The sequence below is a fragment of the Delphinus delphis genome, chromosome 12 (genome assembly GCF_949987515.2).
Source record: "Delphinus delphis chromosome 12, mDelDel1.2, whole genome shotgun sequence".
NCBI classification, from domain to species: Eukaryota; Metazoa; Chordata; class Mammalia; order Artiodactyla; family Delphinidae; genus Delphinus; species Delphinus delphis.
In genome coordinates, this window is record NC_082694.2 from 51,852,583 (window position 1) to 51,874,881 (window position 22,299).

The window sequence follows — 22,299 nt, forward strand, 5'->3', positions numbered from 1 at the left end:
AAAACTATTTTCTCATCTAGGTGTTTCCTTATATTTCACACTGTGCGTGGGTTTCTGGACTTCTCTGTACCTTTCATCATATTCAGTCTCTAGGGTACCAGTCCCTAGTCTGCTGAGCCAGTTTTACAGGCTGAGCCAAAATAAGAAAATGAAATGAGGCACAGTGACGGACTGGCTTAATCAGTTTTGTGAAAGTTCTGTTTTTTTACTTGTCTCTTGGTCTTACTTTTTCAGTTTTTGATTTCAAACCTGGTGCCTGGCTCCTCCCCTCCCGTTTTTCCTGCTATTTTTAAGGCTGTGTTGAATTCAGAATCCCAGTATTTCAAGAGAAATTTAATGGCGTCCTCCTGTTTCTTGCTACTCAGAAAGTCACCTGCAGAATCACCTGTGAGAGCTTGTTAGCGATGCGGAGGGTTAGGCCCTGCCCTAGAATCTCAATCAGAATCTTTATTTTAACATTATTTTCCTGGTATCTGTATGCACATTAGTTTTTGAAAACCACTACTGTAGTCCATCCTCTGGTTTTATTTATAAAAGGAAAACTTAACAAATATTCAATTCTTCCTGTGTTCAAAGGGCTGAGAATTAAGACAAAAACCTGTGTTCTGGATATGTTTAAAATTAGGGGAGACATGATTTGTCACAGTGAGTCCTGCAGTAAAGAGAGGAACAGGGTCCTTTGGGGTACGAGGGATTAGGCCTAGGAGGACTTCTCAGAGGAGCTGACCCTTGAGGTCTGCCAGGCCATCGAAGAAGAGAATAGCATTTCAAGCAGAAGGGCTAGCATATGGGGAGACAATAGAAGTGTGAAGATGGCATGTTTGGGATTTGCAAGTATACGTCAGATCATGAGGTTCTAATGAGGTGAGACTGGATTGTAAATTTGTAAATTTTGCTTTGGTCCTAAAGGCAGTGATTATATGTTTTGAATGCATTGTGCCAGATGTGGTTCCAGACATTTCACTCAAGTTAATCACCCCATGTAGGTACCAATATATTATCACCTCCTTATAGACAAAGAATCACAATAAATCAGCAAATGCAGCCAGGGAGAGGAATAATCAATACAATGATGACAAATAGAGGTCAAGTTTGCTAAAAGCCTGAAAAATCCCCATTGGATTTGGCAACTAGATAACTGGCTAGCTTAGTTACTAAATGCAATTTTAACTGAAAGGTGCCTGCACATGTCAGATTAAGATGGTTTTAGGAAAGTATGGGGGTGGGGGTGAGGAAAGTATTGAATCCACATTACTCTTGAAAGTTTGTGAACGGAAGCAGAAACTTCGTGGTGTAGTGGACAGTGGGGCACTGGAGTCAGACCTGGATTTGAACTCTGGCTCTGCTACTTCTGTGTGATGCAGAGTAAGCTATGCTAAACTGTCCAAGGAAGCTTGTTTCCTTGTTCATAAATGGGATTAACACCTACTTCACAGGATCGTTTTGAGGATTAAATATGTGTGAAATATCTGGAACACAGCAGATACTCCATAAAATGGAACTGTTAAGCTTAAGGGGACGTTTGTTTTTAAAGGTGGTAATGTTTATAGGTTGAGAAGCTACAGCCAGGAGAGGTTGAAAATGAAGAGTGTCTATACGGATGGTAAAAGGTAATCCGTGGTTTTACAGCCTGTTGTGTCTAGTACTCACTCCACTTCTCAAAAGTGACACCCCCAGAATTTCCATCTGGAGGAGTTTAGAAACAATCTTAGGAAATGGGTGCTATCCAAGGAGGGAAAGTGGCGGAGCGGTGGAGGTGGTGGTGGGATGAATTGGGAGATTGGGATTGACACGTATACACTAATATGTATAAAGTAACTAATAAGAACCTGCTGTATAAAAAAATAAAATTCAAAAAATAAAGTGGGTGCTGAGGTTGATTTTTGCCTTAAATCTATGCGTGTCAAGCCTGAGGTGATTTGGGAAAGGGCCGATGGAGATCCTGGGGCGCTTTAGCCTTTGCAGGCCTCCCTTGGCGCAGAAACTTGTTGCCGACGGCTCTCTGGCGACTCCCGCGCTCTTTAGGTTTCCTTACCACGCATGTGCCTGACGGTCTCGACCCATTTCCTCTGCGTGAGGCTTGCTGCGGGCCCTCCAAGCGTGTGCCCGCCTCCCTTCCCCCGCATCCGGAGACGAACCTGGCGGGTGCCCTGCGCACGCTCAGGAACCGGCGGACTGAGGCGCCTCCTGGCAACCGGACGCCAGCCTCGGCCTAGGGAGCGAGGCGGCAGCAATGGACCAGCCAATCATGGCCATCGCCTCTGCCGCAGTAAGGGAAGAAGGGAGGCGGGGCGGCCTCGGTACCGCCTTCCTTCCCTGCCCTCCCACCTCCACAACAAAGTTCCCCTCACCGAGCTCCGCCCCAAGTCCCACCTCTTTCTAATCCCGGGCTCTGGCGCCACTCCGCTTCTCCCTACCTTCACGTCGGCGCCTGCGGTCCTTTCTTCCCGATAGGTATTTGAGTGCCACTTCGTTTGCTCTCCTTTTCCCTCGCTCTCCCTTATCCTTCACATTCGCCCTTTGTTTTCTGTGTTGTTCCCCCCCACCCCTTACCTGCTGCTAATTGCACTGGACAACTGTTTTAATAGGGTAATTAGATTTCTTTCATTTTCCCCTCTGCCGAGAGAATGCGTTTGTCCTTCCTTAGTCTATTGGACACGTTTTTGCCCTGCTTCCTACTTTAGTGTTTATAAAATATTTGAAAGTATCTTTGTTTAGTTTTTAAATAAATTTGGGCAAGGGATGTCTAGCCCGTCTTGTGTAAAGTGATTCACCCCTGAAGTGAATTGGAAGTGGGAGATAGGGGAAGTTGAGATCACCTGTCTTGGGCAAAACAAAACGGCAGCTGCCCATTATCTTCCTTTAGATGTATCATGTTTACTTCTCCCTTCTTCCCACCTCATTTCCTTGGTCCTAGGTAGAGGTGGAGACCTGTCTCGACCTGCCTGAAAAAGTTTGATTTCTGTGACTATATATGTGCAACAGAGAAGATTCAACATAAATCTAATAAAGGGAATGTATAGGAAGAAATTCAGACTTAGCAGTGCGTATGAAACAATGCTTTTTTAGAGAAATGCCTATATTTCACAGTAAAACTAAAACCCAAGGGTACTTGTAAGTGGCTATAAGTTGCTAGACAGGAATAATCAATTTTATCTGTTGACTGATTAGATTGTTTATTATTTTTAATGCCTTGTTGCTTGAGATAATCTATATTTCATAGTAATAACAAAAGTATTCTAAATGAAAGTAGAACTCAATATTTTAATGATTCTTACCTACTGCAAATAGCACAAAAGGAAAAAACTAAACAACCGTGTTCTGTTGACAGTGAAGCTGAAACAAATGTGGGATAATGAGTGGGTGTAACTATGGAAGACAAGAGCGTCCTTGGAAACTGAAGAATATCAAAATAATCTGCTTCTTAACTTGACAGATGAGATGTTAAAAATAAAAGCTGCCACTTACTGAGCCCTGGTTGTGGGTACAGGTTTTACAATGCCTTATTTTCATGCCAGGCCTGGTGCCTTTTTTTGTATTCCTAAGAGGAAGCTGAGGTTCATGAGGGTTAACTTACCTAGTGCTCCTAGCCAGTGGCCGAGCTGGAGTTCAAGCCCAAGTCATAGCATATGTAAATCCAGGAAATGGCAGTGTTCAACATTTGCCATATCGCCAGGAATTTGTATCCCAATATGCCATTAATTTGATGACTATACGTTTTTACCTTGAGCTCCCTGAGCCATACATCTTAATAACAATTATACTAACACAATTTTGGGTTCATACAACTCTTTTCTTCCTAAGAGCACCAAATTTTGTTACCTCTAATTATTCTCATGACACCTGTGTGAGATGGGGATGTTTATTACTCTAATTTACCCAAAGGGAATTTAGTTGTTTAAAAAGCAATTAAGATCATAAAATAGTAATTTAAGGAAATATTACAGGCAAAATTTATCATTATGTAGCTTTTACTTTAATTCAGGCTGACCAGTTTGGTACTGGTATCCATTTCTTCAAGTACATGTTTTATAAGTGATATTTAACTTCCAGGGATCGCTTCTAAAATGAATAAGCACATTTTATGTTTATTAATAGAAACCAAGCCAGAAGTCATCTTTTGAAAGAGAAGCATGGTGGAGAATAACATTAAGAGTATGTATATTTTCATCCTTTCCTATTCAAAGTATTCTCATTCTTATTAGTATTATAATCAGTCTAACCTGATTAAGTCACTAATACTTAATTTTAAGAAAACAATGGTTGTTCAAATCTACATGGGCCTTATTTCATATTTATAATTTTAGTATCAGCATATGACTGAGAAACTAACTTTAAATTTTGAATGCAGTAAAAGCTTGGAAGTAAAAACTCTAGGAATCCAGGTGTTTTACAGGATATCTTGATAAAGTCAACCTAGTTTATGACCTTGGTGAGATTACACAAGGAAGAAAAAGCATGCATTCTGGAAATGTGTTTGATTTTGGTTGTTATCTTACTTAGATAAAAAGTAAGAGTCTATGATAACTTTTGTTAACATGGTCAGTGTATGAAAACAAGACGGTAATATACAAAAGAAAGATGACTGGAAGATCTGCCTCTCAAGATACATTGTTTCTATATGGCAGAAATATTTTCTGTTCACACCTTTCTATAACAGAGGGGCCTCAGGAGCTAAAGCCTCCTTGGAATTGAACTAATTTTAATGGTAGAACTGAGCTGAGTGCTCAGTGGGAAGATGGCCACAAAAGCAGCAGCAACTAAACTGTCAGGTCTGGCCATTCAGCCATACTGTGGCTGTGATTTGAAAGTACCAAACCTCTTATGGGACTAATTAGGCCATGTGTTCTGCCAATTCATCCTCAGTCTCGTGTTATTATCCTTTAGCTTCCCACTTGAGGGCTAGAAAGAAACACGTGGTATCTACTAAGAAGAAGTAGGATAACTTCTGTTTAGTCACGAAGCTTATCCTGAGGGGTCTCATGAGAGGCCTGACATTTACAGTCAAATTGAATCTCAAGTTTAAGTATCTCTGAAGCTGCTTTTTAAAAAGTTAAAACTTCAGCTATGGCCGTAACCCATTTGCTATAATTTAGCAATTGTCTCAGAAAGGAAATCATCGTGATTGTCTTGAAATATTGTTCTGGCGGGAGTGTTGACTCTATTTGATAGAATCTTATTAAACTGTAAAACAAAGAGAAATGCTACTTAGGAGTGACCTTTGCAAGAATGATGCTTTAAGAGATGTTAACCAGTTTACACACTGACTTTAAAAATGATGGCAATTCTCCACAGAACACTCCTAATCCTGGCACTTACCACTTGAAAACTTTTATTGAAGAATCTCTATCAAATCCAGTGATAGCGACATACAGTTTTAAAAATGAAGGAAGGAAAAAACCACCTCTTCTGCAAAGAAACGATCTGGTACTAAATGACCTTCCCCAGTACATGCCTCCTGACTCCTTGGACTTGTTAAAGAAGCACGTGGCCACCTACTCGTTTAAAGACAAACCACGGTCAAACCCCAGCACGCTGGTTTACAGAGATCAGGTAAAGCACTACTAGCAGCTGGCTTTGTATGGGAAAGCTACCAAGAGGCCCTGAGGAAAATATTCTCTATACTTAGAGTGTATCTTCTCCAGGAGAAACTGAAAACCTGTAGAATGCCTTATTTCATCCAGAAATCAAACAGAGGGCTGTCTCATTTGCAAATATATCCAGCAAGGTGTATCCCTGTGAGACCTCCTCAACCTAAAGTGAGTGCATGGGGAAATTTTTTTTCCCTCGCTGGGAACTGTTGGCAGGATTCCTCTGACTTGGGGTCTTATCTGTGATGGGCCCATGCTTCTGGTCTCTTCAAGCATTGATATGGTATGCCCTCTTCTTTTAAAGAGAAAACTTTGCCTTTCAGTCAGTAGTCCCCTTATTAGAGCGTGAGTATAACTATACACCATAGGGAAGCTTTTGCAAGAATTTCTTGTAGAAATGAGCACCCTGGTACCAGGAGGGTCAGGGTGTACTCTCAGCTCCACCAGTTCATGCGTCACATTGAGAATACAGAGAACTGCTTGCTTATAGCCCTGGGCTAGACTCTTCTGAGGGAAGATGTTCCTGACTTGGAAATATTTAAATAACAACACAAGAGCCCATAGATCAAGTACAGAGATAAATAGTGTAAGAGGAAATGCCAGGGGGTGGGATCGAAAGTCTGGAAGGCTCCCTGGATTGAGTAGGACTCAAGCTGGACCTTGGATAACATATGACATTCGTGTGACTCTTAACGGTTTGCTGTGAGCTTCCACATATATTCTCCTAGTAGTTCGTCACAGGCATTCTGTGACGAGATAGGCAAAACGGATGTTAATCCCCATTTTGCAGATGAGAAAACTGCGGTGAATAGAGATGAAGTAACTGGTTCTGAGGCACATAGCTAATAAAGAGCGGAGGCAGTACTTTTAACGGAGAGCTTCTGAGCCCCAATGTGGTGCTTTTCCCAGTCTACCTTGCGCCTCTGGCCTTGAATGAGGGGCAGGATTTCAGGGGGTGGAATCCAAGGGAGGCGTTTCACGGGAGGGGCAGAGCACTGTCTGGGGCCTGCCCAAGGGCCAGAGTTGGGACTTGGACTTTGTTATTTGGGACTTTGGGCCTTAATATCTCCCATTTATAAAGGAGCTAATAATAGTATCAGTCTTCACCACCTTATCAGAATAATATGGTGATGACCTGAGAAGATGCATTGCCACAGGAGGTTGAATTAAATGGAAGGGGTATGGTTAGTAGGGTGGACAAGGAATCTTCAGCAGGATGAGCACGTGTTGTATCCAACCATGAACCCTTCCTGCAGCTTTGCAAATTATAGCTTTGCGACAGGACAGGATGATAAACGTTCATGGGATAAATCTTATCCCGTTCAGTTCAGTGGCTGAATACAAACACTAAATCAGACTTTTATGACTTGGTGTCAGGTAAGCAGGCAACGTGTGAAATTGTTCTGGCCGCCTCCAATACAAAATCATTCTTCGTTAGCCTCCCTCGCCATTTACTTCTCTTCTGCTTCCTCTCTTCTGGCTTTTAGAGGTTTCTAAGGGTAGGCCCAGGCCCACTGCTGAAAGGAGAAAACATAGATGGTTGGTATTAGGCAAAATTTAAAGCTTTAAAAGACCAAAAGAGTGTGGCTTACCCAGAGGGATGGATAAAAACCTTCTGAAAACATACTTTTCCTGTTTCTTTCCTTCTCCTCTCTCTCCCTACCTCCCACAAAGGCTTGAGCTCCAGAAACTGGAAGAATTAAATGTTTTCCTAATTTTCTGTTTCAAAGGCATATAATAATATATTCACGAGAGAAGAGCTATTCAGATGTAACCCTGTTTAGTGACCAATAAAATTCATAATTCTGGTAAAGCAACTATACTCCAATAAAACTTAATTAAAAAAATAAAAGAAATCCCTGCCTATTCTAAGGCTATACACATATTCTCCTATGCTTTCTTCTAGAAACTTTATAGTTCTATCTTTTGCATCTAGGCATATGATCCTGCTTGCATTAAAGTGTATGAAGTGAAGGAGGAGAAAAAAATTCATAGTTCTGTTTTTTTAATAGCAGAACTTAGTAAAATAATAATTGGAATTCGAGGTAGATACAGTATACATTATTATTTATTAAGATAGAACAGCATTCTCAAGCGTCATGATTTTTAATAGAATATTCACATTATACCTTGTTAGTGCTGTCCTTCATTTGTAAGAAAGTTTTTACTATTTTTAACACCTTTATTCTGAAGCATGTAACTCAAGAGGAGAATCTATATCAAAGAATCATATGTGCATAGATATATTTATATTTATATTCACATTTGAATGTGCATGTGTGCATACTCATCTATATCTGGCTCTTTCCAAAGAGTATTTGGTATAGACCTACAACTTTTACAGTAATTTTTTTCTTATTAGAGAAATAATGTTTTTATTTTAGAATATATGTACAGAAGTGGGACTTTTCTCTCCATTATATAATTTTATGACCTGCTTTTTCCCAGTGTTGCAGTCATCCCAGTAACCCCTGTGTTACTCCACCTTATTTCTGGATGATTTTAGCTCCCTTTGCACCCTGTCACTCTTTTCCACTACTCCTGTCGTAATTTCAGTACACGCGTAGATGATGATTTTCCAAAAATCTGGCTTCTCAGTTCCTTGAACTCTCCTGCACTTCAGCCCTCACTCCTTAAATTTTTTTCAACACCAATCATTTCTACCCTCCTTAATTTCAGTTGCACGCATCCCACTCTGATCACTGTCCCCTGATCTTCTGCCTTACCCACTCTAGTATCCCAACCTCAACAATTTTTCTGTTCTCACCCAGTCTACAATCCATTGATCTCACTGTTGCCCAAAAAATGAGTTTGCCTCCTGATGGGTGTCGAACCAAAAGATACAACTAAGCCAAAGAGAGGGAGGAGGAAGGATTTATTACTTGCAGCGAGTTAGGAGAAAACAGGTATCTTTCCCAAAGCAGTGTCTCCCCAACAGCAAAATTGGGGAAGTCTAAAGCTAAAGGTACATGCATATTCATGAGGGGGCTTGAGCAGAGGAGAATTCAGCGTAGGATCAGGGCAAAGGTCGACAGAGTCCAAGCTTTAGTTGATTGAAGTCAGGAGGGTCAGCATCATCCTATCCTCCACCTGGGTGGAGGCCTTAGTTCCTGCAGAACTCAAGGACGCGTATCCAGTTGTTACGTATATCCCTTGAGGAGGAGCTGGGACTCTGTTTTATTGCTGACCTATTGTTCCTTGACTGTTTTTCCTTTGTTCCTTCACTCCCTCACTTCCCTTAAGATCATTAATTACCGAGGCCAGGCTTAGATCACAAAATGGCTTAGGCCAAAAATGGCTTCTCTTATGTCAGGAAAGCCATGCCTCGTTCTCTTTCTCTGGGGACTCTCTACCCTATCTGCTTATACTAGCACCTTTCATTGCCTCTCAACTTTCAGTGCTTTCCTTCCTTTCAAAGCTTAAGTTAATCATTAGAGTTATTCCCTGCACACGCCCTCAATTCCCTGGCCCCTGATGGCTCATCTTACTTGTTTGGCAAAGCCACAACCCTGGTCAAATCTCTCTTCGAACTTTGAACCTGCATCTGTGTAACCAAATGACTAGTCTCATTTTAAATTCTTCACCTCCTGTGGGCCCAGAATGGACTTCCCTAGTCTGTTTACTCTCCCATTCTCCAGGGTAGCTTTCTCTCACATCTCCCCTCTTTCCAAACCCCTGACACCTCCTCCTCAATCTTCATTCTTGTTTTCCTCTTCTCAGCCTTTTGGCCGATTCAGCCCCTCTTCCCTGCCCTCTTCCTGTTGGAACGCCAGGCACACAACACTTCTTCCCCATCTACACTCACTCCCCGCTGATCTGATTCAGTCTCAAGGCTTTGAACACCAGTTATTTGTTTATAATTTCTGAATGTATATCTCCTGCCCAGCCTTCTCTGTTGAACTCCAGACTTGTATATCCAACTGCCTTTTTGACTTCTCCATTTTATGTCGAAATTTAGGGTTTCTCACCCTTGGCACTACTGACTCTTGGGTCAGGATAATTCTCTGTGGTAGGAGGCGGTTCAGTGCTTTGTAGGATGTTTAGCAGCATTTCAGGATAATTAGATGCCAATTAGCAATCTCCCCCTCCCCGTTGTAACAACTGAAACTGTCTCCAGACATTGTCCAAGTGTCCCCTGAAGAAGGGGGGAACCAAAAACCAAAAAAACACTCCTGATTGAGAACCTCCGGGTTCAGCTTTGTGATAGTCGGTGTGATCTCTGAGTGGCTGTTTTCAGGGCCAACAGGTTGATGGTGGATAGGCTTCATTTGTGACCTCATCTCTTGTGTCACCCCTCACTCTCATCCTGCCCCACTGGCCTCATCCTGGCTGCTTCTTGAATTTGCTACTCCCACTCTGACCTCAGGGTCTTTGCACTGGATGTTCCTTCATATGCTCTTATCCCAGACATCTGCATGGCTTATCCCCTCTCCTTCAAGTCTTTGTTCAAGTGTCACCTTCTCAATGAGCCTCATTTAAATTGGCCACCTGACACTTCTGACCTTCCTACCCTGCTCTTTCATGGTTTCCATAGCACCTAGAGCCCTCAATATACTATATAATTTATTTGCACTTTGCATTTATTATTTGTTGTCTGCCTCCTTCCGTGAGAGTGAAGCTTCATGAGGACATGAATACTTACCCACTTTGTTCAGTGCTACATCTTCGCCTCTAGAACAGTGTCTGATGGTTAATATTTGTTGAATGCATGAACGAATTAATGATTGCTTACATTTCTGAAATCTGACTCGGCCTTACTCATTTTGGTTCCTTGGATGTGTGATTACCTTTGACTGTGTGTTGCTCGTTCCCACTGAAAGGTTGTTTTCATGAATTCCCTAAGATTAAAGCCTTTTTCCTTCAGAGAAGGTTTGCTTTTGGTTCTGCTAATACTTAGGGGAGCTACCAGTTTGGTGCCACTTGAAATACACTGCTTATGTATTCTTGGATCACTCTAGTGATGGGCATTTGGACTGAATCCATGAAAGGAACCAGCCCACGGTTACAGTGTCTCAAGGATGTGTTTCTTCCCCCTCTCCCAATTCTCCTTAGCACCAAGACAACTCTTTCTGCAGTCCCTAGCATTGGGGTGAGGTGGTAGGTTTGCTTTCAGGAAGTCCCCTTTTAGGGCCTCCAACTCCTGTTGGTAGGACTTCCATTAAATCAGCGACATTGATGGTCCAGGCTTTGGCCTCTGGATCCTTCTAGGGCTCTGAAGTTCACTCAAACCCAGCTCTGTTCCTCTGCTGAGTTTAGGCTGGACCAGCATACATCCTCTGAGCAAAACTGGGCCATTTGCCTGTCTGGTTTCTTGCTATCTCTTGGTTTGGGGGGTTTATATTCCTTATTGTCATCAATTTCATATCTTTTTAAAAGCTCTTGTCTATTTTTAATATTTCAACTCTCATTTCTGGTAGTTGTCTGCAGTGGGAAGTTTCATCATCCAAATAACCTAGCCTGCCATTAGCAGAAAGCAGAACTCTTTTTTTTCCCTTGGAAGTATATTGTGAATCTTTTCCACACCATCATGTATTCTCTACATCATTTTAAATAGCTGCATAGTATTCTACTGTAAGGACATAACCTAATACTAATACTGCATATTCAGTCATTTCCTGCTTTTAGTCAGAGAGTGGAGTTGTTGAGGAATGGGCATGTAGATGTCTAAGTCTTTTGAGATGCATTGCCAAAAATGCCCCACAGAAAAATTGTGCCCTGGTGCCACTCCACCTTGCAGAGTATAAGTCCAGGACCATTTAAAATGCACTGTTTATGTTTTCAACTGGAAACCTGGATCCAGTGATTTAAATGGGAAAGTTTAAAGCCTAAGCTTGAAATCAACATGGTAGGGGAGTTTCAGAGCAACCCAAAGTCAAATAAGTCAGTGCCAGAGTTTCCCTACAATGAACAGGGCGAGGAGAAGATAGTGACTCTGCCCCAGTCTGTAGGCAATGAGTCAGTACTGGCCAAGGTCAGCCAATGCAGAAGAGTAGAGTGCTATCAGGTAGTGAAGCTGCAAGGGAGTTTCAAGAAACACCGACCACTAACTGCATGGCTTCAACACTCTTGCATCAAAGGGTAAAAATGAGTCATGCTCTCTTATAATGCAATTGAAATGGACATTCTGGTTTAAAAATGAGCAGAGGCATCAAAAAAAACTATTAGAACTAATAAATGAATTTGGTGAAGTTGCAGGGTACAAGATTAATATACAGAAATCTGTTGCTTTTCTATACTCTAATAATGAAAGAGAAAGCAAGAAGACAATCTCAGTTAAAATCACAGCAAAAATAATAAAATACCTAGGAATAAACTTAACCAAGGAGGTGAAAGGCCTATACTCTGAAAACTATAAAATACTGATGAAACAAAATTGAAAGTGATACAAAGAGATGGAAAGAGATTTCACATTCATGGCTTGGAAGAGTTAGTATGGTTAAAACGTCCATACTTCCCAAAGAAATCTACAGATTTAATGTAATCCCTATGAAAATACCCATGACATTTTTCATATAACTAGAACAAATAATCTTAAAATTTATACGGAACCACAGAAGACCCTGAATAGCCAAAGCAATCTTGAGATAAAAGAACGAAGCTGGAATTATGACTCTCCCTGACTTCAGACTATACTACAAAGCTATAGTGAGCAAAACAGCATGGTACTGGCACAAAAACAGACACATAGATTAATGGAACAGAATAGAGATCCCAGAAGCAAACCCACGCACTTACGGTCAGTTAAGCTATGACAAAGGAGGCAAGAATATACAATGGGGAAAAGACTGTCTCGTCAGTAAGTGCTGCTGGGAAAACTGGGCAGCTACATCTGAAAGAATGAAATTAGAACATTTTCCCACATCATATACAAAAATAAGCTCAATGGATTAAAGACCTAAATGTAAGACCAGAAACCATAAAACTTCTAGAACAAAACATAGGCAGAACATTCTCTGACATAAATTGCTGCAATATTTTTTTGGATATGTCTCCTGAGGCAAAGGAAACTAAAGCAAAAATAAACAAATGGGACCTAATTAAATTTAAAAGCTTTTGCACAGCAAAGGAAACCATCAACAAAATGAAAAGACAACCTACTAAGTGGGAGAAAATATTTGCAAATGATATAACCAATAAGGAAGGTGTTAGTATATAAAATAGATAAACAGTTCACACAACGCAATATAAAAAAAAAAACAAACCCAAAACCAAGACAATTAAAAATGGTAGAAGACCTGAATAGACATTTTTCCAAAGAAGACATACAGATGGCCAGCAGACACATGAAAAGATGTTCAACATTGCTAATGATCAGAGAAATGCAAATAAAAATGAACAAATGATACGAGCTAGCAATTCACAAAGAGATATACCAGTTGCTAAAAAACATCAAGTGATGCTTGGCTTCCACTAATTATTAAATAATTACAAAAGAACAAAAGCAGGTAGACACAATTTTTTGCCTGTCAGATGATCAACAATTTAAGTTGGATGATACCCATTATATTGGCAAAGGGAGTACAGAAAGAGATATTCTGTATGCATACAAATTGTTGCAAGTATTTTGGAGGGTGGTTTGACGATTCTTGTTCATATTTTAAATGCACATAGGGACCATTCCACTGTGAGGACTTTACCCTAAAAATGGTCTTTTTAAAAAATATATTAATTTTATTTATTTAATTTCTTTATTTTTTTGGCTGCGTCAGGTCTTAGTTGCAGCATGCGGGATCTTTCACTGCTGCGTGTGGGCTTCTCTAGTTGTGGTATGTCGTCCTCTCTCTAGTTGTGGCGTGGGTTTTTTTTTTCTCTCTCTAGTTGTGGCACACCGGCTCCAGGCACACCTGGGCTCTATAGTTTGTGGCACACAGGCTCTCTCCTTGAGGCACGCAAGCTCAATAGTTCCTACAAATAGTCTTATGAAAGTACAGTGAGATATTTATATAAAATACTGCAGCATTGTTCATAAATTTATCTAACTAGAGGGCTAGTTATATAATGCTACAACCATACAATGCTGTGCTACCATTAAAAATAATGAGGTATATCTATCTGTGTTGGTATGGCAACACCTCCAAGATATATTATTAAATGAAAAAAGGAACAGACCAATATTTACAGCATAATCCCATTTGTAAAAATAAAAATAAATATATATACGATGTTAAATGCATACTTGTTTTCTCGGGTGATACTTAAGCAATCATTAACAGTGGTTTCCATTAAGGATGCAGAGGTTAGGTAGGGGGCAAAGAGACTTACCTTTAATTTTTTTTTTCTTTCTATAGATTTGACTTGTTTTCAGTGTGTAAGTAATAGTCTTTTCATTCATGTTCATTTGTAGAAATCAAAAAATTTTCCAACTAATATTTTTGCTATTATTTCTTTTCATTTTCCATTTTAAAACTTATTCACTTCCTAGGCTAGAGACATTTCAATGAAAAGCACAATTAAACAAAATTTAAAATTGCCTCAAACTTCTGTCTAGGTTAGCTTCAGCATTGTCTTAGAAGATGAAACTTATGTGAAAAGATACAAATGTGGTGATTCTGCCCACCCCTCCCCACCTCCCAATATCTGTTTTAGGTCAAAAGGAGGTAGGCAGGTTGGAATGGCACCTCTATTAACTCAGAGAATGAATCCAAGGATCCATTTCAATGTGTTCAAAAGACATCCTTGAACAGCTGATTGGGAGATGACGGTTGAGAAAATCTAACCGGTTCATTGGTTTTTGTTAGCTGTGTTCATAGCTGTGATCAAGTATCTCTGAAGACATGGTTATTTGCAAAGTGCTCCATGGTAAAATAATGGCTGAAAGAATGAATTTTCAACAGGATGGTTTTTCATTGAGCAAGATGTCAACAGAGAGAAATTTTGTGCCTAGGAGGGGGCTGGCAGGTAATACTTCAGGGAACCGAAGACTTAAGTGTTAGAATAATGAAGAGCAAAGCATAGATAAGATGGAACAATTCATCATGCAATTAAATGAAAACAAAAATGGTGCTCATGGGCTTCCCTGGTGGCGCAGTGGTTGAGAGTCCGCCTGCCGATGCAGGGGACACGGGTTCGTGCCCCGGTCCGGGAGGATCCCACATGCCGCGGAGCGGCTGGGCCCATGAGCCATGGCCACTGAGCCTGCGCGTCTGGAGCCTGTGCTCCGCAACGGGAGAGGCCACAACAGTGAGAGGCCCCCGTACCTCAAAAAAAAAGAAAAAAAAAATGGTGCTCAAAGTTGGCTCATTTAGCAGGTATTATTTGAGGATGAACTCTCATAGAGCAACTGCAAGGCAGAGCAGTGATTGTCACAAGTAAATTTGTGAAGAGAATGGTAAATGAAAGTGAATCTGAAAGACGGATACAGAAGACATCTCAGGGACTGGGACTCACATAGTTTCTGGAGCCGATGAAAATTACAGGATGCTGGTAAGAACAACATCATTGGTACCATTAGGCAGGCATCTTTTTGAGAGAGTCCAGTGCTGTCTATTTCTCAGACCATAAAGATGTCTGGGTGGTGAGTCACTGATACTTCCACGTGAAGCAAGAGACCATTTCTCAAAGAAGACACACTGGATGAAATTTCCACCAGTAGTACCTAAAAATATTGTACCTGACAGTCTTTTGGCTGCATTCATCTTATGAGTATCCTGATAGGATTTCTAATGGACTGAAAAATCCACCGTAGAAGAGACTGTCTCTCTGCCCGTTGTGAAACATTGCAAACTACCTGGGTGGCTCCACTATCCTTGGGTCTGTGGATATCAGCCCTGAGGTAAGGGAAATAAGGGAGTGTCAGGAACTGGTAAGCACAGAGAGTGGGATGTGTGAAGGAAGGGAGGGAGGGAAGGAAAGAGAATGAGAAGCCAGGGGAAGACTGACCGGACCTCCAGAACTTCCTATGTTCAAGGAGCTGGCAGGGAGGAGTTATATTACCGAATCCTGGGAAGAATCCTTCCCCAAATGGAAGGATTCTACAGTGTTCCTCCTTCTTAGAATCCCTCTCTTGACTCCCTCAAGGAAGTCTTACCTTCCTTAAAACCCCACTCAAATCTCACTGTCTTTACCATCTTTAGATCCCCCAGTTGGATTTATTTATTTAATTATTTCCCCCAGCTTTATTGAGGTATAATTGACAAATAAAACCGAATATATTTAAGGTGTACAACATGATGATTTGTTTTATATATATGTATGTATGTATGTATGTATATATATATATATATATACAAACACACACATATTGTGAAATGATTACCACAGTCAAGTTAATTAGCACATCTATCACCTCACACAGTTACCATTTTGTGTGTGGGTGTGTGTGTGTGATAAGAGCACATAAGAATGGGGACTTCCCTGTCAGTCCAGTGATTAAGACTCCACACTTCTACTGTGTGAGTTCGATCCCTGGTTGTGGAACTAACATCCCACATGCCATGCAACGCAGCCAAATAATTAAAAGAAAAACAAGAAAACAAAGCCATAAAGCACGTAAGATCTCTCTTAGCAATTTTCAAGTATACAATACAGTATTATTAGCTGTAGTCACCATGCTGTACATTCTATCTCCAGAACTTATTCATCTTATAATAAAGTTTGTACCTTTTGACCAACATCTCCCCATTTCCACCACCTGCCAGTCTGGGAACCACCATTTTACTCTCTGTTTCTATGAGTACAATGCTTTTAGATTGCACATATAAGTGTTACAAAATGGTATTTGTCTTTCTCTGGCTTATTCAACTTGGCATAATGTTCTCCGGGTTCATCCATGTTGTTGCAAATGGTAGGCTTTCCTTCTTTTTTATGGCCGAACAACATTCCAATATAGTATATGCATTAAGGGAATATATATCACATTTTCATTATCCATTCATCCATGGATGGGCGCCTAGGTTATTTCCATAGCTCGGTTATTGTGAATAATGCTGCAGTGAACATGGGACTGCAGGTATCTCTTCCAAATATTGATTTTGTTTCCTTCAGATATATACCCAGAGGTGGGATTGCTAGATCATATGGTAGTTCTGTTTTTATTTTTTGAGGAACCTCCATACTGTTTTCCATAATGGCTATACAATTTTATATTCCCACCAAAGTGCACAAGGGTTCCCTTTTCTCCACATCCTCACCAACACTAGTTATTTCTTGTCTTTTTGATAATAGCCATTCTAACTGGTGTGAGGTGATATCTCATTGTGGTTTTGATTTTCATTTCCCTGATGATTAGTGATGTTGAGCACCTTTCCATGTACTTGTTGGTCATTTGTATGTCTTCTATGGAAAAATGTCTCTTCAGGTCTTTTGCCCATTTTTAAATTTGATTACTTGTCTTTTTGCTGTTGAGTTGTATGAGTTCCTTATATATTTTGGATATTAACACCTTATCAGATATATGGTTTGCAAATATTTTCTCCCATTCCTTAGGTTGTCTTTGCATTTTATTGATTGTTTCCTTGGCTATACTTTGATGTAGTCCCACTTGTTTATTTTTGCTTTTGTTGCCTGTACTTTTGGTGTCATATCTAAAAAAATCATTGCCGAGACCAATGTCAAGGAGATTTTTCTATATGTTTTCTTTTAGGTGTTTTATCATTTCATATGTTATGTTTAAGTATTCAATCATTTTGAGTTAGTATTTGTGCATGAAATAGGGTTTAGTTTTGTTCTCTTGCATGTGGATATCCAGTCTCCCCAGTACCATTTATTGAAGGGACTATCCTTTCCCTATTGTGTATTCTTGGTGCCCTTGTCAAAGATTAGTTGACTGTTTCTGTGTGGATTTATTTCTGGGCTCTCTATTTTGTTCCATTAGTCTATGTGTCTGTTTTTATTCTGGTATCATACTGTTTTGATTACTGTAGCTCTGCAATATAGTTTTAAATCAGGAAGTGTGATCCCTCCAGCTTTGTTCTTCTTTCTCAAGATTGCTTTGACTATCTGGGACTGTTTGTGGTTCCATACTGAATTTAGGATTGTTTCTTCTATATCTTTGAAAAAATGCTACTGGGATTTTGATAGGGATTGCACTGAATCTGTAGATTGCTTTGGATAATATGGATATTTTAACAATATTAATTCTTCTAATCCATAAACATGGGATATCTTTCCATTTATTTGTGTCTTCTTCAGTTTCTTTCATCAGTGTCTTATAGTTTTCAGTGTACAGATCTTCCATCTCCTTAGTTAAATTTATTCCTAAGTATTTTATGTTTTGATGCTATTTATTGTAAGTGAGACTGTTTTCTTAATTTCTTTTTCAGATACTTCATTGTTAGTGTATAGGAACTCAACTGATTTTTGTATGTTGTTTTTGTATCCTGCAACTTTACTGAATTTCCTTATTAGTTCAAACAGTTTTTTGGTGGAGTCTTTAGAGTTTTTTATATATAAGATTATGTCATTTGCAAACAGGGACAGTTTTACTTCTTCCTTTCCAATTTGGTTGCCTTTTATTTCTTCTTCTTGCCTAATTACTCTGGCTAGGACTTCCAGTACTATGTTGAATAGGAATGGAGACATAGGCACCCTTGTCCTGTTCCTGACCTTAGAGGAAAAGCTTTTAGCTTTTCACCATTGAGTATGTGATGTTAGCTGTTGGTCACCCAGTTGGGTTAATCTCTCCCTATCCCCGACATCTCCAATCTTTTTTTTAGTGTCGATTATAGTGTTTTATATTAGCATTGTTTATGTATTATGAGAACACTCCTGTATTCCCCACCATACCTAGCACAGTTCTTTACCAACAGAGCAGGCTCACTAATTGGTGATCAGTTGGGTTTGTTGAATCTAGTACATTTAAAATATGATTAATTGTACAGCATTTTCCTCCATACCACTGTAGGCATACTGTCATAATATTCACCATGAAAAGTGAATAGCTGTTGAGTGTTTTGAAACTCTACCTTTGAAAGTGTACCTTTTCCACTCTCAAAATAGAAAATAAATTATATAATGTTGCATGGTAATAAAATAAAGGATTATGAATGATAGATAATAAAGTGAGTTTGAGACCTGTATTAATCTATTATTGGTGTCCTTGTCCATTCTGTGTAGTCAGTTCAGCTTTCGCCAGGACAATATGAGCTAATTCCTGCACCAGTTCCCAAGCATGCTTCCAGGTAATTATATACTTATTAAATTGCTTTTACTAATTTCACTCATGCCTTTCTATTTACATGCTTAACCACCAACACTAATGACTTTTTTTTTTTTTTTGGCTGCGTTGGGTCTTCGTTGCTGTGCATGGGCTTCTCATTGCTGTGGCTTCTCTTGTGGAGCCTGGGCTCTAGGCGCATGGGCTCAGTAGTTGTGGTGCGTGGGCTCTAGGGCACACGGGCTTCAATAGTTGTGGTGCTCAGGCTTAGTTGCTCTGCGGCATGTGTGATATTCCAGGACCAGGGATCTAACCTGTGTCCCCTGCACTGGCAGATGGATTCTTAACCACTGCACCACCAGGGAAGTCCCAACACTAATGACTTTTAAACCTCATTTATGCCCATCATATTAGATTAGCATTTTAAAAAATATTTATTATTTATTTATTTGGTCGCACTGGGTCTTAGTTGCGGCTTGCCGGCTCCTCAGTTGCAGCACATGGGCTCCTTAGTTGCGGCAGGTAGGCTCCTTAGTTGTGACTGGCGAGCTCGTTAGTTGTAACACGTGGGCTCCTTGTTGTGGTATGTGAACTCTTAGTTGTGTCATGCATGTGGGATCTAGTTCCCTGACCAGGGATCGAACCTGGGCCCCCTGCACTGGGAGCACAGAGTCCTATCCACTGTGCCACCAGGGAAGTCCCCAGATTAGCATTTTTAAATATTTAATGAGAGACAGGGAATATGTTAAAGATCCTCACATTAAAAAAAAATAAATTTAGAAGATCATATCTTTTTTTGTTTTTTTAATATAGGAGCTTTGTATTTCGTTCTACAGTTCAAAGGTTTCCAACAGGCTGCTTCACTCCTGTAAGTATGTTGGTAGACAATTAACTCATGATGAATTTGATGTTTAAAATATGCCATGATTCCTTTTTTTTTTTTTTTTTGCGGTACGCGGGCCTCTCACTGTTGTGGCCTCTCCTGTTGCGGAGCCCAGGCTCCAGACGCGCAGGCTCAGCGGCCATGGCTCAAGGGCCCAGCCGCTCCGCGGCATGTGGGATCTTCCCGAACCGGGGCACGAACCCGTATCCCCTGCATCGGCAAGCGGACTCTCAACCACTGCGCCACCAGGGAAGCCGGAATTAAATACTTTTGAGACTATAAAACCAGGAGAAAATATATTAGCATATATCTAATTTTAGGATAAGGCTGATTTCTGAGATAACAGCAGTGGATGAATTGCAAAGGAAAAGAAGTCTTAGATTTGATTACATAGCATTTTGAATTTTTTGTACATCAGGGAACAAACTGTAAACAAAGTTATTAATAGGCAAATGTGAATTAGGAAAAGTATTTTCAACATACATGGCAGATAAATGGTTAATGGCCTTATCTGAAATTCTCTTGATGATTTATAGGAAAAACACCAATAGAAAAGTAAAACGGATGAAGGCAGTGAATAGACAATTCATAAAATAAGAAATTCAGATATCCAGTAAAGGTGAAAAAATTTTTATTTCACTAATACTTAAGTGTGAGAAACTAAAAAGCTAATTGAAAACCTCTGTATGTGGGTGGTGTGGTGGGCTAAATAATAGACCACAAAGATGTTCCCATGTCCTAATGCCCAGAACGTATAAATGTTACCAGATGGCAAAAACTTTGCAGATGTGAGTATGTTAGGCATCTTGAGATGGAAAAATTATCCCGGATTATCCAGTGGGCCCTAAATGCAATCACAAATGTCCTTATAAAACAGAGGCAGAGGGAAATTTAAGAAAGGAGGAGAAAGCAATGTGACCAGGGAGGTGGAGATTTGAGTGATGCGGCCAAAAGCCAAGGAAGGCGGCACCACCAGAAGCTGGAAGAGGAAGGGAATGGATTCTAACAGCCTCCAGAGGGACCACAGGCCTCTCGACACCTTGATTTTAGCTCAGTGACATTGATTTGGGACTTCTGGCCTCTAGGACTATGAGAGAGTAAAATTCTGTTGTTTTAAGCCACCAACTTTCTGGTAATTTGTTATAGCAGCCACAGGAAACTAATACAGGTGGGGATTATTTCCAGGTGGATTTCACAGTAGACTGATAAGATGAGGACTGGCTTTTCCTCTCTGTAGCTCATAAATGTTTGTATCTGTTAGGCTTTCTCTTTTGAACTTCTCAGTTGCTTCAGAATGACTCCTCAGCCTCCTGCCTAGGCTATCAGCTGGTTGCCAGTGTTCTGGTTACTGAGTGGGGGAACGGGCTGTGCTGGGGTGGTGGTGTCTCACCATTCATTGTGCAGAAGTTCTCTCTCTCTTTTTTAATTGAAGTATAGTTGATTTACAATATTTTGTTAGTTTCAGGTATACAGCAAAGTGATTCTGTTTTTTATATATATATATATATTTTTTTTTTTCAGATTATTTTCAGTTACAGGCTATTACAAGATATTGCATATAGTCCCTGTGCTATACAGTAAATCCTTGTTGCTTATCTGTTTTATGTGTAGTAGTTTATATCTATTAATCCCATACTCCTGCTTTATCCTCCCCTCCACCTATGGTAACCATAAGTTTGTTTTCTATGTCTATTCCTGTTTTGTATATAGATTCCCTTGCATTATTTTTAAGATTCTACATGTGAGTGATATCGTATGGTATTTGTCTTTCTCTTTCTGACTTCACTTAGTATGATAATCTCTAGGTCCATCCATGTTGCTGCACATGGCAATATTTCATTCTTTTTTATGGCTGAGTAATATTCCATTGTATATATACATACCACATCTACTTTGTCCATTCATCTGTTGATGGGCATTTGAGTTGTCTCCATGTTTGCCTGTTGTAAATAGTGCTGCTATGAAAATTGGGGTGCATGTATCTTTTCAAATTAGAGTTTTCATGTTTTCCAGGTATGTGCTCAGAGATGAGGTTGCTGGATGGTATGGTAACTCTATTTTTAGTTTTTTAAGGAACCTCCATACTGTTCTCCATAGTGGCTGCACAAATTTACATTCCTACCAACGGTGTAGGAGGATTCCCTTTTCTCCACATCCTCTCCAGCATTTGTTATTTGTAGACTTTTTAAAAAAATTTTTATTTATTTATTTATGGCTGTGTTGGTCTTCGTTTCTGTGCGAGGGCTTTCTCTCGTTGTGGCAAGCGGGGGCCACTCTTCATCGCGATGCATGGGCCTCTCACTGTCGCAGCCTCTCCTTTTGCAGAGCACAGGCTCCAGGCGCGTAGGCTCAGTAATTGTGGCTCATGGGCCCAGTTGCTCCGCAGCATGTGGGATCCTCCCAGACCAGGGCTCGAACCCGTGTCCCCTGCATTAGCAGGCAGACTCCCAACCACTGTGCCACCAGGGAAGCCCTATTTGTAGACTTTTTGATCATGGTCATTCCTACCAGTGTGAGGTGATACCTCATTGTAGTTTTGATTTGCAGCAATGCTGAACATCTTTTCATGTGCCTGTTGGCATGTGCCTGCCTATGTCTAGAAGTTCTCTTAATTCCTGTTTTCAGTAAAAGCCCCTGTCCTAACAGTGCCTGGGGCTCCTGGGTCCAGATCTCTGGCTCAGTCTCTCTGGAAATGAAAACCTCCGTCTCCTACAGGGATGAGGGAAGGGTAG

The 22,299-nt window shown here is 40.3% G+C and overlaps 1 protein-coding gene across 1 annotated transcript in view; it reads left to right on the plus strand.

The window, feature by feature from the left end:
* Positions 1–2,248: 2,248 nt before the first annotated feature.
* The window catches only part of STPG4 (sperm-tail PG-rich repeat containing 4), a 62,323-nt gene continuing 42,272 nt past the window's right edge, over positions 2,249–22,299 (plus strand). The window contains exons 1-6 of the mRNA XM_060027540.1: positions 2,249–2,269; positions 2,455–2,589; positions 4,099–4,155; positions 5,296–5,553; positions 18,645–18,709; positions 19,498–19,552. Of these exons, the coding sequence (XP_059883523.1) occupies positions 2,249–2,269; positions 2,455–2,589; positions 4,099–4,155; positions 5,296–5,553; positions 18,645–18,709; positions 19,498–19,552 (591 nt within the window). The remainder of the gene's footprint in view (positions 2,270–2,454; positions 2,590–4,098; positions 4,156–5,295; positions 5,554–18,644; positions 18,710–19,497; positions 19,553–22,299) is intronic.